The sequence below is a fragment of the Physeter macrocephalus genome, chromosome 16, assembly GCF_002837175.3.
Source record: "Physeter macrocephalus isolate SW-GA chromosome 16, ASM283717v5, whole genome shotgun sequence".
NCBI lineage: Eukaryota > Metazoa > Chordata > Mammalia > Artiodactyla > Physeteridae > Physeter > Physeter macrocephalus.
In genome coordinates, this window is record NC_041229.1 from 97356052 (window position 1) to 97377532 (window position 21481).

Here is a 21481-nt window from a genome sequence, read left to right on the forward strand (position 1 = left end):
ATAAAGGATATTTCTCAAGATATTGATCTGCAAGTTGTGATTCATTTACAGTTTTTTTCTGGGGGCCCAAAGTTAAACTTGACATGCAGCTGTTTTATATTCAGAGCTAGTTAGTGTATAGAGAAGCTTGATTTTGGGTTAACACTTTTAGTTTATTTTTCTCCACCGCAAGTTTTAAATTTCTTTTTGTATTATACTGACTATGTTAATTGTGAACTCACAATTTTGGTAAGGGACGTAATTAGCTTAAATTAAATATCATACCAGAACAAAATATAGGGTAATAGGTTTATACACTTGGAGTACAGAAGGCCTGTTTGAACAGGACGCAAAGCACAAAGGGCACAGATAAATACTTTTGATTATATCAACATTTTAAACTTCTGTGCAATGAAAGGTACCATAAACAAATGAAAAGAAAACCCATAAGGTAGAAAACCCATATTTGCACATATAGAGAATTAGAAAAACCTCCAAATCAAGAAAGGAAAAAGACAACCAGAGAGGAAAATGGGCAAAGGATATTAGCAGATTATTCACAGAAGAGAAATACAAGAAACCATGAAAATATGCTTAACTTTATTTAATTAAGTAATTAAGAAGACTAAACTATTAAAACAACAGTGAGAAACTATTTTATAACTGTTAAATTGGCCAAAATCACAAAGCCTTAGTGAAAACAGTCATAGTGAAAACAGATTTTCTTATGGTGGGGAGGCATATAAATTGAAATAACCCTTTGTAAAGCAACTGTGTATATCTAGTAAACATGAAGATGTGGAAAAAAGGGAATTCTTGTGTACTGTTGTTATGATTGTAAGTTGGTACAGCAACTATGGAAAACAGTACAGAGAATCCTCAAAAAATTAAAAATAGAACTACTACCATGTGATCCAGCAATTCCACTTCTGGGAATATATCCAAAGGAAACAAAAGCGCAAAATGGAAAAGGTACCTACATCCCCATGTTCATAGCAACATACTTAACAATAGCCAAGATAGGGAAACAACCTAAGTGTCCATTGATGGATGAATGGATAAAGAAGTTGTGGAAAAAATACACACACACAAACACACAGTGGAACATTATTCAGCCATAAAAAATGAGGAAATCCTACCATTTGCAACAACATGGATGGCCCTTGAAGGCATTATGCTGAATGAAATAAGTCAGAAAGAGATAGACAGATACTCTGATCTCACTTATATGTGGAATCTAAAAAAACCCACCAAACTCTGAAAACAGAGATCAGACATGTGGTTGCCAGAGGCAGAGGGTTGGGGGAGGGAGAATAGGAGGATGGTGGGGGTGATGGTAGGACAGGGTGCAGATTTCCAGGAATAAGGTAAATGAGTCCTGGGGATGTTAAGTACAGCATGATGACTGTTGTTAACACTGTTGTATGATGTAATGGAAACTTGTTAAGAGAGTAGATCCCAAGAGCTCTTATCCAAGGAGAAATTTTTCTTTTTTTCTTTTCTTCTTTCTTTTCTTTTTTATTGTATCTATATTAGAAGATGGATGTTAGCTTAACCTATTGCGATAATCATTTCATAGTATATGTAAATCAAGCCATTATGCTGTATTCTTTAAACTTACACAGTAATGTATGTCAATTGTTTCTCAATAAAACTAAAAAAAAAACAACTGTGAGGATATGTGCATCCTGTGACATGTCAATTCCATTTTGAGATATCTGCCTTAGAAAAACTCTTGCACGTATGCACAGGAAAACAAGTACAAGAATGTTCAACCCAGCACAGTTTGCTATAGTGAAAATGTGGAACAACCTGAGTATTTATCAATAGAGAAGTATTTACCATTGGCAAATAAGTTGGTTCCATATTGTTTCATAAAAGATTTCCAAACATGGTTGAGTGAAAATAGTAAGGTACAGAAAAGTATATGTCATTTACTTAAAAACAAAACCAAGCTCACAAATTGTGTTTATATATTTTTTAAAGTATGAGTACCAAACTGATTGGGAACTGGGATTGGTTTTTAATTTTTTCTATATTGTTTGAATCTTTAAAAATAATTAAATATGTAATTATAAATAAACATTTTTTTAAGTTTAAACATCATGCCAATACTTTATCCGATTTACCAATTGAAGTTTCTTTTCTAGTATTAACAATGGAGAGCCAGTGTTTTCTAGATAATACAGTGTAAAATGGGACACATTGTAGGTTCTTGGCTTTTTCTTATTTTGTTTTGTTTTTGTTTTTGAGAGCTAGGGTTGAAGTGGGAGGGCATGGGCTTTGGAGTTAAATCTTAAGTTTGAATTCTAGCTCAGCCATTTTTTAAGACTGAGCAGGTTCCTTAACCTCTCTGAGCTTCAAAAAAATCTATTTCCTACCTCATTGGGTTGTATAAGTATTGCATGTGCTGGTTTTCCTCATTTCCCCATCTCCTTTGGTCAAAGGAAATTGGTCTAGTGTGGTCTAAGATCAAAGATGGTCTTGTATGGGTGATAAAATATTTTACCAGAACATACTGTGTCCCTGGATCAGGACATACCAGTAAAGATGGAGGATGTAAATAATTAGTTTTAAAGGTTTATTAACTTTTTAACCCATTAAGCTATCTATATATACTTCACAAGATCAAATACTATATCATGTTAGTGATTTATGTATGATATTAAACTTGAAGCTTCTAAACAGTTTACATGACAGGTCGTTGGTTAACAGGGTTACTTTTCTAATCTCAGAGAACAGTCTTAATTTAATTCAGCACTTATTTGTGCCAGCCAGCATCTAAATCTCAAGAGGCTTCAAAGACAAAAATGTGTCTCAAAAGGACTCTGGTAAGGGAGAAGAAAGTCAGATTTAAAGTTGAATATATGTATGTACTCTGCTTTTCACTTACACTCTCTTGCTCTTGTATCTATTAATATCACATATTGTAATTCATGTGAATATTTTCTAGGGAAACTTGTTTATTCTAATACAGGGACTCTGTATAAAATAATAATATAATAAAATGAGTGGTCTAAATGATGTAGGTAGCCTGTCAAGCAAAAATTTTCAAATGGGACTCCTTATCATTTAATTGCAAAATAAATAGCTAATGCTTTGATGGTATTTATGCTTGGGAAGAGAGTAAAAAGAAATAGTTTTGGACTTTACCCGTATAAATTAGAGCCTCCTGAGTAATTAACGGTTAATAAGTGAATGCTTCCCACAAGTTTAAAGGCTATAGCTGAAATGGGTATAGATTATGTGTATTATCATATGTGTAGGGTTTTATAGAGCCCAGGAATCCTTGAAGATAATCTGTAAACATCCTTGGTTAGATGAGGAGAACTTTAAATAAGTGAGTAGGGGGCTATAGTAGGTTGGCCTCTTGGTGTTCATTAATGTTGAAACCCAATGTCTTGTGAGTTGCGATGTCTGGGAGGGATATGTAGTAACAACTGTAATAAAACAACAATAATAAACATAATAGCTAATGTTTATTGCATATTTACTATGTGCCAAGCACTATGCTAAGATTATTACATAAGTTATTTTATTTACTCCTCACTACGTAACCTTAGGTGGTAGGTATTATTTCCCAATTTTACAGAAAAGGGCAGAGAGTTTAGGTAATTTGCTTCAAGTCACACAGCTAATAAGTACCAGAGCTAGAAATCAAATCCAGGTCAGCCTGACTCCAGAGCCCATGTTCTTAACCATTGCAATAAATTGCTATGTTGTTTTAATCTGTAAAATTAGTATGTAGCAATAATACGATAATCATTAATATGTTACCTTCTGTGTATATCAAATGTATTCTAAAGAAGCAGTTTATTATTAGACATATTCTTAATGTCATACCCATTTTATAGCAAGAGTGACGGTGGTATATAGAGATTAATTGATCAGCAGGAGGTGATTCAACGGAGAACCAGGAAGTTTCTGATCCACAATTGCTTTCACTCGTAAGGTTCATATAAAGATCATACAGTATTTACTTACCTTTTACTTAGATATTTCAGTGCAGTGCAGTCTGAGATAAGCACTTATAGCTTCAGTACACTGCACTGAAATATCTAAGTAAAAGATAAGTAAACACTGTATGATCTTTATATGAACCTTGTGAGTGATGCTATCTGAGCAAGACATGGACTCTTGGGCCTTAGTGTGGATTTCAGAACAATAGAGCATATTGGGTCATGTTAGAAGACTTAATCCTGGTCTGTGGAAATCACAGCAAAGCAGAAGAGGAAAAGCCAATCTGAAATGTTTTTCCTTTTCCAAGAGGGCAGCTAAGGTGCCCAGATATCTTTGCCCTCCAGGGGTGCAGGTGTGCAGTTTTTATTCTTTAAACATTCACATAAATTAAAGCTTATTCTTTTGCATTTAAAAAATAACATGAAATGACACTCTCCATGTTTTATTGCCAGACAAGAGCTTTGAACTTCTGTCTCGCTGAAGTTTGGTAAAGTACAAGGATTTTCCATGGCCGGGTGGTACCCTTAACCACAGAAGGAACATTGGAGTGATAAGAGCTGCACATGAAGGAAACCACTAGGGAGCAGCAATTTAGAGAGAGCTCTTTGCACTTGGCTTGTGTGAAATTCTCAGGGAGGAACTTCTTCCTACCTCTGCTGGCTTTTCTTAGCTCCTTCGCTTCACACACACATGAAAAGAGCACTAGGGCTTTCTGTTTCTACTTTCCGAGCTAGGAATGGGTGGGGTGAATACTTTGTGGTGGGGTGGTTCTTTGTAAGAAACTTTGAAATTTGGGGACAAGTTTTAACTTCACACAAATGCTGATTAGCATGCATACCTATGCAGGTGGGGACAGGATATACACATACACACTCACATACACACATATGAATTCACATGGACACAAGTGGACCATATCTCTCAGATGATTTTACTATCAACATACACCCCTGCTTTTGTGCTCTGTGTAAAATGAAGATTATATTTATTTCTAAAACTGATTATAAAGTGTCAGTGATGAGACAGTGTGGTATATAGTGTTAAGAGCATGGGTTCTTGGTAGGACACACCTTGGTTTGAATCTTGGCTTCTCTTCTCACTAGCTGTGTGATCCTGAGCAAGTTACTTTAATTCTATAAATCTCAGTTCTCCCATTTGTAAAACAGAAACATGAGCAAAATATCTATCATAGGATTGTTGTGAAGACTAAATAAAATCATGCATGTAAAACAATTAGCACAGTCTCTGGCCCATTGTTGTTCAGTAAGTTGCACAGGTCCTCAAAATTGGTAGAGCTGTTATTATCATTATTATATGTAATATTAAACTCTAAATGTCTGATTGGTAGCTGAATGTTAAATAGGTATAGTCCTTTATTTATATTTGTTTTCTTTTTTCCTTTCCCCTCTCCAACCCTGCTTTTTTTTTTTTTTTTTCTCACGCAAAGTCTGTTTTCCAGAAAAGTCCTTTTTTTGAGGAGGATGAAAGCACTTTGATTTTAACTGCTCTGAAAACATTTCTCCCTTAAAGAGCTTTCACATTGACTTTTAGTCCCTGGAGCTAGGGAAGAGAAGCAGCAGGTTTTGCTTCTAAGTAGAGCTCTTTCATTTCTACCATCAAAAAACAAACAACCAAACCAAAAAACAAAACAAAACAACAACAACAAAAAAAACCCTAGTCTTGTAGTAGCCTTAGGTAGATCTAAGTCATAAAAGCCTATATAGCCCAAGGAAGAAATCTTTTTCTAAGACCAGGATAAGTGAGTGGAATACGGGAAGGAAACTCAGAGGTGAAAGTATACCTGATTTTAATGTTGGTTTGGCCATTTTTTCTTCCCAATTTCATATATGCTTAATTATAAAACAATTAATGCCAGAAATCATCTTTTTTTTTTTTTTTTGGCCATGCCACGTGACTTGCAGGATCTTAGTTCCCTGACCAGGGATTGAACCCAGGGCCAACAGCAGTGGAAGCACCGAGTCCTAACCACTGGACTGCCAGGGAAGTCCCAAGAGATTGTCATGTATTATCTCACGACTTCACTGTCAGTTTTGGCCATTTCTTAGCGAAATAGTTTTCCAGTTGGATGAACTGTTGATGAAGCACTGGTTTTGTTTTCACATCTTTTTCTGGGGTCAGGGTTAGAGAATGTTTGTGGTAGCTGATAGTTGTTAGCTTTGGGAAGCACTCATATTGATAGAATAAGTCATGGAATGTAAACATGTCATTCATCTGGACTTTAGGCTGGTGTAAACATGGTGAAACTTTAGGTAACCACTGTCAAATAAAGACTCACTTGAGTACAGCTTGGGTAGATAAACTTATTTGCTTTATAAGTCTCACTAAACTACCAGGACTTCAGGAATGTTTTTTTGAAGTACCTATTTTTACAAATTTTAGGTAATTCTTTCATATTTTCCTGAAGGATGAAAATGTGAAAGAGGCAAATGCCCATCTCATAGCAACTTTGTGGAACTGCTTTTTGGCAGGATATTTATTACTTTGGGGTTTTTTGTTCTAACTGTTCCAGACAGTAAGTTGTTTTGTTTGTTTTCCTTTTTTAAAAAAAATAGGATGGTAAATGGAAATACTGAATTGGAAGTTTCTATATGCAGTGTGCCAGGATACCACTGTTATACCTAAAGACAAAACTCAGGGAAGGGGAACAAGTATTTGGTGAGCACCTGCTATATTAGAAGCTCTGCTGTATTACTGAAGCAAACCTCCAATAGCCCTTTGACATAGGCTTTTAATAAAATATATTATCAAGAAAACCAGGTATTGTGGTTTATGAATAGTAATGGTATTACTATCCACAGGAAATAGGCTTGCAGAATAATTTGCTCAAGGTCACACAGCTAGGATTTGGTGGGGCTGAGAATGGAACTCAAGTGTCTTGGAACTCCAAAGCCCAAGTTCTTAACCAGTGATTCTTAAACTACATCAGAAACATCAAGGGTACCTGTTAAAAATTACTGAGCTCCAGTTAGAATTTTAAGGTCACCAAGTCTGAGATATTGTCAGATGATCATCTGTATTTTAACAGGGTGTCTCAAGTGGTTCAGACCAAGAAGTTGATTGACCATGTTTTGAGAAAGAAATTATGTTTCTTTCATCACTTATATGTGGAATCTAAAATATGATACAGGGACTTCCCTGGTGTTGCAGTGGTTAAGAATCGCCTGCCAATGCAGGGGACATGGGTTCGAGCCCTGGTCCGGGAAGATCCCACATGCCACAGAGCAGCTAAGCCCGTGCGCCGCAACTACTGAGCCTGCTCTCTAGAACTCAGGAGCCACAACTATTGAGCCCACGTGCCACAACTACTGAAGCCCGTGCGCCTAGAACCCGTGCTCTACAACAAGAGAAGCCACTGCAATGAGAAGCCCGCACACCACAACAAAGAGTAGCCCCCGCTCGCGGCAACTAGAGAAAGCCCGCGTGCAGCAGCGAAGACCCAATGTGGCCAAAAAATAAATAAACAAATGTATTACAAAATAAAAATAAATAAAATAAATTATGATACAAATGAACTTATTTACAAAACAGAAACAGACCCACGGACATAGATGACAAACTTACAGTTACCAAAGGGGAAGGGGGAAGGGATAAACTAGGAGTTTGGAATTAGCAAATACAAACTACTGTATATAAAATAGATAAACAACAAGGTTCTACTGTATAGCACAGGAAACTATATTCGATCTCTTGTAATAACCTATAATGGAAAAGAATATGAAAAAGAACATATATATATAACTGAATCACTTTGTTGTACACCAGAATCTAACACAACATTGTAAAACAACTGTACTTCAATTTATAAATAAATAATTAAATTAAATAATGTTTCTTTCCACACTTGATAAAGAAGAAAACAGGTGCAGATTAAATAACTATCCAAGATTAAGCTATCAGACAGAGCCATGATTCCAACCCAGGTCTGTCTCATTCTAATACTCATCACACCCTGTATTATAAGCCCATGATTAAGTCACACATTTACCCGTCACAACAAATGTAGAAAACATGATTTCTGTTAAATTGGGCCACACAGATTTCATGGTCTCATTATTTACCAAGGTTAATAACTTATGACAACTTTATTGAAATCTTCATGGTCCTTAAACTTTTTCAGTGACTTTTTTTTTAATTAAAGAAATGAGTTTTCCTTGCAGTCAGATCATCCATGTTTCAGGGGTAGAATCATTACTCCCTGGGATAAATTTCAGGGACATGCAGAAGTGGAAGAGGGTGGAAGGAGGTAGGAAGAAAGAATTCCCAGGTTTATCTGCTAAATGGTGCTAAAGCTCCTCACCCTAATCACTGAAATGAAGAGTGAAGGGTTGATATTAATACTAACAGCCAATCACACGGCAATAGGTTATGTTCTACAGCATCTCCCATTCTACCCATTGAGACTAGCTCATTTAGGGCCAGCAAGTTTGGTTTGCCTATTCCAGTCCACTTCCTAGAACAGAACCAACACGTTGATTGACTTTCATGGCCTACTAGGATTGGAAGGACTTTTTTTTTTGTATCCTTCTCACTTTCTCTTTCTGTCTTTGTTTGTTTGTTTTTGTAGCCCAGCGCCATGTCCTCACATACATGGAGGATGCAGTATGCCAGCTGCTAGAGAACAAGGAAGATATTAGCCAATATGGCATTGCCAGGTTCTTCACTGAATAGTAAGTACATGAATGCTTTGCCTATAGCGTGGGCCCAGAGGAGGCTTTTGGAAGAAGGCAAGATACATGAAAAGTAGAGCAGGGCAATGCTGATTATGTAGTGGCAGTGAATGCTTAGTTTTGATAGACTGATTGAGGGCTGCCCAAACAGGTTTTGGAACATGCCTTTGGTGCAGCTAGTTTTTTTTTGTTTGTTTTTTTTTTTTTTTTTTTTTTGTGGTATGCGGGCCTACCTCTGCCGTGGCCTCTCCCGTTGCGGAGCACAGGCTCCGGACGCGCAGGCTCGGCAGCCATGGCTCACGGGCCCAGCCGCTCCGCGGCATGTGGGATCCTCCCATACCGAGGCGCGAACCCGGTTCCCCTGCATCGGCAGGCGGACGCGCAACCACTGCGCCAGCAGGGAAGCCCTGGTGCGGCTAGTTTTGTCCAATGATAAGTCTCATGAGTGGTGATAACTATAAAAGTTCAACTGCTGCTTGTTTGATCTATTAGATCTGTTTTTTTAGGTTCCTCTTATAATTTTTAACTTTCCCTGTTATTCAGAATATTCACTCAGATTTCCTTTAGTCAGTGTTCCTTTAGCCTGTGTTTTTCTTGGCTGGCTTTTTTCATGGAAATGCTTAGGATGATATTCCTCTGCAGTTTTCTTTCTACAGGATGCTGTGTCAATCACTTAATGATTTAAGATTATTTCTAGAGGCAGGACATCTTTCACAGATTATATCTTTGAGGAGTAGTGTTTCTTTATAAAGTATGCTTGGAGTGTGTAAAAGTTAAAATGATTATTTTTTAATTTATTAAAAAATTGTTTTCTTCAAGTTTTATTGAGATATAATTGACGTATAGTACTGTCTAAGTTTAAGGTGCATGGCATAATGATTTACATACATCATGAAGTGATTATCATAATAAGTTTAGTGAACATCCATCATCTTATATAGATAGATAATTAAAGAAATAGAAAAAAACTTTTTTCTTTTGATGAGAACTCTTAGGATTTACTCTCTTAACAATTTTCATTTGTAACATGCAGCAGTGTTAATTATATTTATCATCTTGTACATTATTACATCCCTAGTACTTGTTTATCTTATAACTGGAAGTTTTGACTGCCTTTATCCAATTCCTCCTACCCCCCACCCACCTCTGATGACCCGAAATCTGATCTCTTTTTCTATGAGTTTGTTTGTTTTTGAATTATTGACCTATAACACTGTTAGCTCCTGTTACACAACATAGTGATTTGATACTTCTGTACATTTGAAACTGATCACTGCAATAAGTCTAGTTGTGATAGTCCACCATACAAAGATATTACATAGTTTTTTGTTTTTGTTTCTCTTTTAGGTATTACATAGTTATTGACCATATTCCCCACACTGTACATTTCATACCCATAAGTCATTTATTTTGCAACTGAAAGTTTGTACCTCTTAATCTCTCTTATTTCTTTCTTTTTGGTATCACAGAACTGTTTTTAGGCTGAATGAAATAATCAGTTTAAAATACCTTGGTCTTCATGAAAGGGTATGCTAAAGAAATACAAAAAATTATTTTTATTACCAAAATGCCAACATATTTATATAATCATTTGTCTTCTTTTTCCTTTTTTTCTGGTTTATTGTAAGCATTCTAAAAAAGGAAGAATAGCCTCGTATAGGCTTCTGCTTATGGTGCATCATGAGCTCAAGTCCACTCTCCTTGAAAACAATTTTTTTTTCCTTTCTGTTCTCCAGAGGTTCCTTGAAGATCAGACATCTCTTCTAATGGCCTTAACTTGGGTTGCTGTTAGGGGAATTCTTGACTCCCCCTAGCTCTTTTGCTGAGCTATAAGTCTTGCAAACAAAATCTAGATTTCTTATGGATTGGAATTTCAAGTTCTGGGAAAAACAGGCTTTCCAGGATCAGAGCTGGTCCCTTCTCTTCTCCCAGTCTTCTAAAGGAGGGTGAAGTAGAGCAAGGAATCTCACTTGTTCTCGAGGTATGGGCTGAAGCAAATGAGGTGGGCTGGGAGTAAAGACTGAGATTGGCAAGCTTGCTTGCTTTTACAGAGCTGACAAGCCTAGGGGTCAAGTTTCTAGGCTATTTAATCTGTACGAGCACCCTTGAGGCTCCTTGCCACATGAAATATGATTCTTCTGGGGACAATGCTTCTTCCTGGCTTTTTTCATTTTACTCTATTCCCCCTCCCCCATCTCCTTTATAAGTCTTTTCCCTACTGTGCTGGTTCCTTGAGGGTAGGCATCATTTCTTCTTCATCCCTGTAATCCCAATACCTGCCATGATGCTTATTATATGATAGGTGTTAGGTAAATGTTGAATCTACAGCTGTATCTGTATTTTAGGTTATTGCATACTATACTATGCACTCTTATTCTTGGTCTTATTATGAATAAGGACTGTCTCTTGTTCTTTCTCTCTTTTTTCTTGATTCTCTTTAATAAAGTTCTATATCCTGCCATTGAAGAAGCTGTATACCGGAATTCCCTGGAGGTCCAGTGGTTAGGACTCCGCACTTACACTATAGGGGGCACGGGTTAGGTCCCTGATCAGGAACTAAGATCCCATACGCTGCGCGGCACGGCCAAAAAAAAAAAAAAGAAGCTGTATACCATGTATATAGCACTCCAAAAGTGAACCCACTGGTCTATGTAACTAATACTGAACTCTAGTAAGGCTTGTAACTGTTTCCAGATGCTATTGACTATAGCTTTTATCTAGCAGTACACTGTTGGAAAAAAAATCTTAAGACTTTTTTCCACAGTGCTGACAGAAATCTAGTTGTCAAGTGAGCAGTTTCTTGTCCTTAGAAAACTAAAAATTACGTAATCTATGTGAATGGCACATACCTGATATTTTTTTAAATAGATTTTTATTGGAGTATAACTGCTTCACAATACTGTGTTAGTTTCTGTTGTACAACAAAGTGAATCAGCCATATGCATACATATATCCCCATATTACCCCTCCCTCTTGAGCCTCCCTCCCACCCTCCCTATCCCACCCCTCTAGGTCATTGCAAAGCACCGAGCTGATCTCCCTGTGCTATGCTGCTGCTTCCCACCAGCTAACAAATTTATATTTGGTAGTGTATATATGTCGATGTTACTCTCACTTCGCCTCAGCTCCCCCTCCCAAGTCCCCCAACGTGTCCTCAAGTCCATTCCCTATGTCTATGTCTTTATTCCTGCCGTGCCGCATCAGTACCATTTCCTTTTTTTTTTAGATTCCATATATATGCATTAGCATACAGTATTTGTTTTTCTCTTTCTGACTTACTTCACTCTGTATGACAGACTCTAGGTCCATCCACATCACCACAAATAATTCAATTTCGTTTCTTTTTATGGCTGAGTAATATTCCATTGTATATATGTACCAAATCTTCTTTATCCATTCCTCTGTTGATGGACACTTAGGTTGCTTCCATGTCCTGGCTATTATAAATAGTGCTGCAGTGAACATTGTGGTACATGTCTCTTTTTGAATTATGGTTTTCTCAGGGTATATGCCCAGAAGTGGGATTGCTACATCATATGGTAGTTCTATTTTTAGTTTTTTAAGGAACCTCCATGCTGTTCTCTGTAGTGGTTGTATCAATTTACATTCCCACCAACAGTGCAGGAGGGTTCCCTTTTCACCACACCCTTTCCAGCATTTGCTGTTTCTAGATTTTTTGGTAATGGCCATTCTACCTGACATTTCTATAACTCTAAAACACCATATTGGCCTGAGGCAAGTTATTTTAAGAGGTGAGCCAGCATCAAAGCTCCAAAATCCTTAAAAAAAAAAAAAAAAAAACTCAACTTGAAAGGTGTGCTTATATGATTGACTAGGAAGTAGTATTTGGTAGACAAGGAGACCTGAATGGTAGAAGTTCCTGATTTTCCTTTGACTGCGAATTTATCTACTGAAAATCCTTCTTTCGCAGACCTCAGTTTTATATTGATTTATAGAAGCATAATGAAGTGAAAAGAGCTCTGACCTGGGAAGAAAAAGAGCTCCTATCCTTATAAGTCCTCACTCCATAATCTTGGGCAAATTTCTGAAATTTTCTTTCTTTCTTTTTTTTTTGGCTGTGTTGGGTCTTCGTTGCTGCCTTTCTCTAGTTGCAGTGAGCAGGGGCTACTTTTCGTTGAGGTGCGCGGGCTTCTCACTGCGGTGGCTTCTCGTTGCGGAGCTTGGGCTCTAGGCTCACAGGCTTCAGTAGTTGCAGCACACGGGCTCAGTAGTTGTGGCATGTGGGCCCTAGAGCACGCAGGCTTCAGTAGTTGTGGCTTGCGGGCTCTAGAGCTCCAGCTCGGTGTTTGTGGCACACTGGCTTAGTTGCTCTGTGGCATGTGGGATCTCCTCGGACCAGTGATCGAACCCATGTCCCCTGCATTGGCAGGTGGATTCTTAACGACTGTGCCACCAGAGAAGTCCCTCTGAAATTTTCTGGGCTTCAGTTGCCTCATCTGTGAAATGGGTATAATAAAGTCTAATGTGCTAATAAAAATAACGTAATAATTATATATTATAATAAAAAATGTTTTATTAAACTCATACTATGTTTCAGCAACTATAATTCTTTGAAGTAGGTAATATTATTATCTCTATTTTATGGATGAGGAAACTGAGGCTCAGAAAAGTTAAAATAGCTTTTTAAAAAAATTTATTTATTTATTTATTTTTGCTGTGTTGGGTCTTCGTTTCTGTGCGAGGGCTTTCTCTAGTTGTGGCTAGCGGGGGCCACTCTTCATTGTGGTGCGCGGGCCTCTCACTATCGCGGCCTCTCTTGTTGCGGAGCACAGGCTCCAGACGTGCAGGCTTAGTAGTTGTGGCTCATGGGCCCAGTCGCTCCGCGGCACGTGGGATCCTCCCAGACCAGGGTTCGAACCCGTGTCCCCTGCATTAGCAGGCAGACCCTCAACCACTGCGCCACCAGGGAATCCCTAAAATAGCGTCTTTAAGTTCACACGCTAATAAATGACAGAATTAGGAGCCAAGCCTCATCTGCAGTATTACAAAGGCCACTATTCTGTACTGTCTCCAAGTCGCTATAATGCCTAATGTTGCTGGAGGCCTAACCAGATAATAATATGAGGTCTCTTCTAGCTATGGTTTCTGGATTCTTTGAAATTTCCCTTATGAACTGTACTTCACACAGTTTATCACATAGCTTTGTCTGGTGACCTCAATTCATTGCCATTTAAATGTTTTATATTGTCCTTTTGGAGGGGATACAATTGGAGCTGTCTCTAAACAATAGGAAACATAATTTTTTAAAAAATGTGTTAAGTGTGCACTTCCATCTCTCAGTTTCAAGTTCAGACATTGAGATTTTTCATACATTTAATGGTGGATAATTTACCTTTAAACAATGATAAAAATACTCTTCAAAATTGTTTTTGGAAGGTTTTTCTGCTGATTTTCTTCTGTGGATTGGCTTGCCCTCTCACCTGTGCTGTCACTCCTTGGTGTGCTTGGTGTTTTCCAACAAATCCATGATTGTTCCAGCAAATCTGGATAAGCTGTAAAACATGAGTAGCTAAGCTGTACTGTGTGTGTGTGTGTGTGTGTGTGTGTGTGTGTCTGCAAGACTGTGAGCTCTTCAGATCATATTCTTCTGGACGCTCTTGAAAGAAGGATACGAAATCCCATAGGATTTTCTTTCATGTTGTATGCAACCTCTACCTCTGAATGCCATCTTTCAACCAATGAAAGGTAAAAGGAATTAGTATTTAGAGGTGCCGCTCTAAGAATAGACCAAGTGTTGGCACGGGGTCAGGACCTCTGAAGAAGTACAGACAAGAAAATGAGGCTAGAGTAGCTGTAACTTAGAAACCACAGCAGAGTGTGACCAGGTTCTTGTGGTAAAGATAAAATGAGAAATGTGTTTTTTTAGGACATTGGAAAATAATGATGAGAGAAAAACAGGCTGAAATATGAGAATTCCTATCACAATTGGGAACCCTTCTTCACGGGTTAAATTGATAGTTACAACACTGTGGCATCAGAGAGCTTGACCTCCACATACTAATATAGAAAAGAATGATACTCTGTGGTCTTGGTTGGTGGGCCCAGGAGGGCTCTTTTTTTATAATCAAGTGTCTTGGTTTTGTTTTTTTTTAAATGATGATTTTACCTTCCTAGGGAAGTTTTCTTGATGACTGTTTTGGTTGCAAGTACGTATACAGATATCCTTCATTGATGGAAGTTTTTTTTAAGGGTATGTGAGAATATAGGACAGCATTCCTTCATGAATTCATTCATTCAGTAATTATTTTTGAGCACCTACTGTGTGCCTATGTGTATTTGGCAATGAAGAAGATATAGTGGTGAACAAGACAAGTAAGGTAATTACCCTCATGAACCTAGCTGTTTAGTGAGGGAGATAGTCAATAAAAAAGTAAACTGACGATGACGACAATAGCTAATAGTTAATAAATACTTGCTTTGTGCTGGGCATGGTTCTAAGCATATGACATGTACTATCTCATTTAATTCTCAAAATACTATGAGGTGGAGTATTAGTATTATCTTCATTTTATACATTAGGAAATTCAGGCACACAAAAGTAACATTCCCTAGGTTACACAGCTGATAAGTGTAACAAGGTAAACAACAAGGAAGTAACTAGGATAATGTGATATATAGGATGGCCAGGAAGGCCCCTTGGAGGAGATGGCATTTGAGGGCTTATCCCCTGGAATGACTGGCTCATCCCATTTGAGAGCCGATAAGTTATCTCAGCTCAGGTGACCTACCTTCTTTTTGTCCACCTTCATTACCTAGGCTTTCTGTGTCCAAAAAAGATAATTTGATTGATTTTATGTGCTGCTTCTCAGAGTGGAATTCCCTTAACAGGCAGTAGTCATAGAAAGCTATCTTACAGGTAATTGGCCTCCCTCATGCACTGCTCATATATAATAAGTAAAAATAATAAAATAATTAGTCATAAAATTATTTGTGTTATCTAATATATAGTATAAATATGGAGATAGAAGTATTTATCAATCTTTGGAAAAAGAACATTAATAATTCCATTGTGATACATATTAATTATCAGAATTCAGTTGGGAACTTGCATGCTTTTTTATATACTCTTGTAGTAAAAGGTACCAGCCTCAAATTCCTTTTTTTATTGTTTTAATTAGAATAAGTCCATGAAGTGTGAACTTCATTAATTCACTCTTGGAGAAAAAAAGGAGATTCCAATAGTGCATATTCTTAAATCACTTAAAATGTAACTTAATGAAAACAATGCATGATTATAAAATATGTATTACTTCTTTTTTAAAACAGGTGCTCTAAGCCCTATGAAAGATGACCCACTTCTCTCCTCAGTAATCTAGAACGGTCAGGGTGTAAACTTTCAGTTCTAAAATTGGCAAATTTTTTAAGATTATCCACCACCCAGCATTTAAGTAATGTTTTGGGTTCTTCTTGTGCACATGGTAACAGAGGATTGGATTTGGAGCAACAAGAAACACATCAGAACAAACTAGGAACTCACTGATTTCCAGGCTCATAGCTTTGAATGAGGGGTGGACTTAAGACTTCTCTGGGCCATTTCTGCTCCATGTTTTCCCAATTTATTATTGTTAAATTGAGTCAAATGTGGTATGGTGAAGGAATGGTGACTAATCCTATCATTGGCTTCTTCAAAAGGTGTAATGCTTCTCTCGGCCTACCCCTCACCCCCATCTTTTTTCCATAGTTCAGTTCTTAGCTGGAGTTGACACATTGTAACAGAAAATTATCCATTTTTCATTGTCAGCATCTGGATTCTCAGACTCAGATAATTGCCAGGAATAGATTTTGCCATAGCTGAAGCAATCCTATCCTCACTGTTATTGGCCCAGGCATTTCTATTAAGCCATAATTTGTGAAATCTATAGAGGATTCTGGTTCTTTTCCATATTACCAGAGGTATCTTATAGCAAAAGGACACCAGGGAAACATAGTGGTGAGTTGAGAGTCACCAAAATCTATTTTGAAACTTAAAAATCCAGGTTCATTGAGGACATAAGAAGCTGCTTATTTGCTTAGAATCCATCTCTCTTCTTCAGTCCCTTCATGTTTTGATTATAGGAAACCATCCAGCAGCACTTGACCTGGTAACTGAGGAAGCCATTTCACAGCCCACTGGTCCCCTGACTCATTTAGAAGTTGCAGTCAAAGGTTATGGAAGTAATAATTGGGCCCAGATTCTCCCCGTCAGGAAAGACCTTACTTCCCCACCCCCTCCCTGCTACAATTTAAGAGAAATTTAGCTGTTGTGAAACTGTTCAATAAGAGGAAATGAAGGAACTCCATCCTTGGCTGAAGTATTCTCAAGACCCAGCGATATTATTTCTGTTTTCATGGGAGCTGCTTTTACAGCTAGCTAGTATAAATTTTAGGTATAATTCTCCACACTAAAATATTTCCCCTTAGAGAAATTACTTGATTTATTTTAATCTATAAGTAATATAAAGAACCTTTACTTGGTCCAATCCAAGCCCTGATATTCCTTGTCGCTCTGATAATTTCCTGAGTACTCCTCTGGCAATCAGGTAGACACACACAAATCTGAAGTAACATGTCAATAGTGCTATTAGCAATGTAAAATAGCTAATCAGAAGTTAAGAAACTTTACCTCATCAACAATAGAGCAATTTTAATTCATCAGTGCTTTTAATTTCTTCCATAATTTGCTTAGAACTCTCGAAGATCTGTAGTGCTAGCAACACAGGCCTGGCATAAGAGCAGGAAAGAATGACACAATCTGGCACCTTTAACCAGAGGGTTGTTAATGAACTGGGATGGGGCCAGAGGGGAGAAAGGGGAAGGAGGATGGACAGTTAGATTTTTGGTAGCCACACAAAGGTCCTTCTTCCCTGAGAAAAGTGAAATGAAAGTCAAATGAAGCTTCTCTCTGTTATTATGATTTACTAAGATGTTTGTCTGTCCGTAGCCTCCGGGCCCCATGGCAGGTGCATCTTTGCATTCCGACTTCCCCACAAAGCAAATTCTCAGGATCCTTCAAGAGGGGTCATATCCAACCAGGTTCTTGTCTGAGGCTACAACTGTGATTTCTTTCTTCAACTAACAAATGCAGCTCTGAGCAGCACAGTAGAAACTACCTTACCAGAAAATGTTATGAGCGTGTACATTTATTTGAAGACTCATCATTCCAGGATTACTGAGTTCTGAGGCTGCCACAGTAGGTAATGCCATTTCTGGGGTGGCCATAGAAGCAGCCTTGAATTTATCCCTTTGTCATTAAATAGTATTGATAACAAATGCCTTTGTTAAGGTCCTTGCGTTATATTTTCCAAGTCAAAACAATTGCTAGGGATGAAAATACCTGTCTCATAGGATTGTTGTGCAAATCTAGTGAAATGACAGGTATAAAATATCTGACTATATGTAATTCATTTTCATCAAGTCTCATTCCCCTTTAGCTCCAGTTTTCTGGGATTTTTGCTTCCCTCCTACTTCATGGCTTTTTTGGAAAGTGATAGTCTTCTTCTTCTTTCTCTTTAAATGGTATCAAAGTTGAAGATCTTGAGGACTTTTAGTCTGTCTTGTTTTCTGTAACACTTTTTGCTTACCCTTCACTGTTTGGCGATTAAAGACGTTTGATGATTTTCTGCACGACTCTTAGCCATTTAGTGTTAGCCACTTCACTCATTATTTAGTTTATTCAGAGAATAGCCTAAGAAAGCTTTTCTTTTTTCTTTTCTTGTTTTTTTCACAAAAAAGCCATTTCCTCACTTCCTGTCTATACCCTCTTTCCTCTGGCTGCCAAGATTTTAAAAATTCAAGGTGTAATGGGAGACCTGAGCTAGTCAGGGCTCTCCAGCTTGTATTGTTCCTGCTCTTAGCTCTAGCAGTACAGTGATGTACTCAGGGTAATGAAAAGCAGACATTCTCTGCTGAGGTCATTGCTCGTCACACTGGCAGCTTGCTCCAGGAAGCTGTTTATCTGTGCTTGCTGAGCCAAGCTCCAGCCTCCAAACAGTTGGATGTACTGAGAAACCACAGAGCCCAAAGAGAGAATGTTACATGGGCAGGTCTAGGCAGGGACAGTATATTTACACTACACAAGCTGCAGTTTACATGTGTGGGGGTAATTGCTCATCTGCACCCTCTCAGACTTCACCTTCTATGTAATATATGTGTCCTCTCAAGGGGGTTTAATCTAGAGAACTGTGCAGCTCTGTCCAAATTGCCCTGAACATCTGCTAACTTGCCGTAAGGAAAAAAAGGTATTATAGAAAACTTGATGCAAAAACCACCTTTTTTTCTTTTTTTTTTTTTTTTTACGTGGACCATTTTTAAAGTCTTTATTGAATTTGTTACAATATTGCTTCTGTTTTATGTTTTGCTTTTTTGGCCTTGAGGCATGTGGGATCTTAGCTCCCTGACCAGGGATTGAACCCACAACCCCTGCATCAGAAGGCGAAGTCTTAACCACTGGACCGCCAGGGAAGTCCCCAAACCACCTTTTTAAGGTAGTGTTTTCCTGAGTCAAATTTGTTGTTTAGAATCTTAAACCATACAGGCCCTATCTCTAATGCATCCCAAAACACTGTTCCTTGCATGGTTTTTCCAACTAAATATTTTTCTTCATGCCTTTATCGAAATAGCAAGTATTGTTATAGAGCTTCAAATGTGGCCTATATCAATAGGAATATAAGATATGGTCACATGCCTAAGGGGGTGTAATCTGGTTGAGGAGATAATGCTTATTGATTAACAGCTAGAGGACAATTCAAGACCTTATATAATGGCATTAAGTTGCGCTCTGAGATCTGAGAGTAAGGTGAAATAATGGTTACTACAGTAGTTACATCATAGAGGAGTTTGTTTTGACCTCTGTGATGGTTAATTTTATGTGTCAACCTGACCAAGCTAAGAGGTGCCCCAGTAGCTGGTAAAACATTATTTCTGGATGTGTCTATGAAGGTATTTTCAGAAAAGATTAGCATTTGAATCAGTAAACTGAATAAAGAAGATTGTCCTCATCAATGCATATGGACATCCTCTAATCCACTGAGGGCCTGATTAGAACAAAAAGGTAAAGAAGGGTAAATTTGCTCTCTTTGCTTGAGCTGGGATTTCCATTTTCTTCTGCCCTTGCACATCGGCACTCCTGGTTCTCAAGCCTCCAAACCTGAACTAGAACTTAACACCATTGGCCCCCAGATTCTTGGGTCTTTGGACTCAGACTGAGACTTATACTATTGGCTTCCCTGGCTCTTAGACCTTCAGATTTGGTTGAATTAACCAACTTTCTTTGTTCTCAAGATTGCAAATGGCAGATCATGGGACTTCTTGGCCTCTATAATCACATGAGTCAATTCCATAATTAGATAAGCTATATCTCCTCTTATATATATTTATATATATACTATTGGTTCTGTTTCTCTGAATAACACTCACTAATATAACCTGGAAAGGTGAGTAGAATAGGGATAAGTGAAAAAGAAAGAAGTATTTTTATGTGACATGAAAGCACTGTAGCGTAGTGGTTAACAACACAGACTTTGGAATCAGATCTATGTTCGAGAGCCTGCCATTTAACTTAATAGTATGTGACCTTGGGCAGGTTGCTTAGCCTCACCTATAAAATAGGGAGACTCATATAATAAAATAAATTCCATGTTACATGACTGATAGAAGGTTTAAATGAGATAATGAATGTAAAGTGCTTAGCATTCTACCTAAGATACACTAAGTGTTGAATAAATGATTGCTACTGCTACTGTTCATTCATTCAAAAATATTTACTGAGTGCATTTTGTTAGTTTTCTAGACACTAGGGGATAGAAGTGAAGAAAACAGACAAGAAATCTCAACCTTCATGGAGCTTCCATTCTGAAGTTAGCTATCATTCAAACTATCTTTATTTAACTTTTTTCCTCTTTTAATTATTTTAGACTTACAAAAAAGTTGCAAAAATATTATTGATTTCCTTTCACCCAGCTTCCATCAATGTTAACGTCTTCTATAACCATAGTACAATTACAAAAATCAGAGACTTATTACTTGAAAACTATTAACTATCTATAGACCTTATTTGAATTTTCACCTCCATTTTTGAAGGCCAGTTTTCTCTTATATAAATTCTAGGTTGGCAGTTATTTTCCTTTAGCACTTTGCATATACCATTCCTTTATCTTCTTGTTTACACTGTTTCTGTTGAGAAGTCAGCTATCAGTCTTATTCTTACACCTTTGAAAATAATCTGTCCTTTTACAGTAATCTCTGGCTACTTTTGGATATTTGGTCTTTGGTTTTTGGTAGTCTTTCTATGATGTGCCTAGGTTTGCTTTTCTTTATATTTATAAACTATTTGGGGTTCTCAGTGTTTCTTGAATGTGTAACTTACATCTTTTATCAATTTTGGAAAGTTCTCAATTTTTAGCTTTTCAAATTACTTCTGTTCCACTATCTTCACTCCTTCTGGGATTCTAATTACACAAGCATTAGACTTTTTCATGGTATCCACTCTTATGCACTTTCTGCATTTTTTCATCATTTTGTCTTTCATGCTTCATTGTGAATATTTTTTTCTGACTATTTTACAGTTCATTAATTCTCCTTTCATTTATGTCTAATTTGCTGTTAAACCCATCTATAGAGTTCTTAACTCCAATTATTGTTTTGTTTTTGTGTGTGTCTTACTGTGGCACTTTTAATCAGTCTTTTTTTTTTTTTTTTTTTGCGGTACGCGGGCCCCTCACCGCTGTGGCCTCTCCCGCTGCAGAGCACAGGCTCCAGGCGTGCAGGCTCAGCAGCCATGGCTCACGGGCCCAGCCGCTCCGCGGCATGTGGGATCCTCCCGGACCGGGGCACGAACCCGCGTCCCCTGCATCGGC

The 21481-nt window shown here is 37.7% G+C and overlaps 1 protein-coding gene across 8 annotated transcripts in view; it reads left to right on the top strand.

Moving 5' to 3' along the window:
* LOC114488012 (centriolar satellite-associated tubulin polyglutamylase complex regulator 1-like) overlaps positions 1-21481 on the top strand; it is a 157820-nt gene that overhangs the window by 29171 nt on the left and 107168 nt on the right. For all 8 annotated transcript variants that reach the window (XM_028501425.2, XM_055091557.1, XM_028501429.1 and 5 more), the window contains exon 2: positions 8525-8627. In XM_028501425.2, the coding sequence (XP_028357226.1) occupies positions 8525-8627 (103 nt within the window). The remainder of the gene's footprint in view (positions 1-8524; positions 8628-21481) is intronic.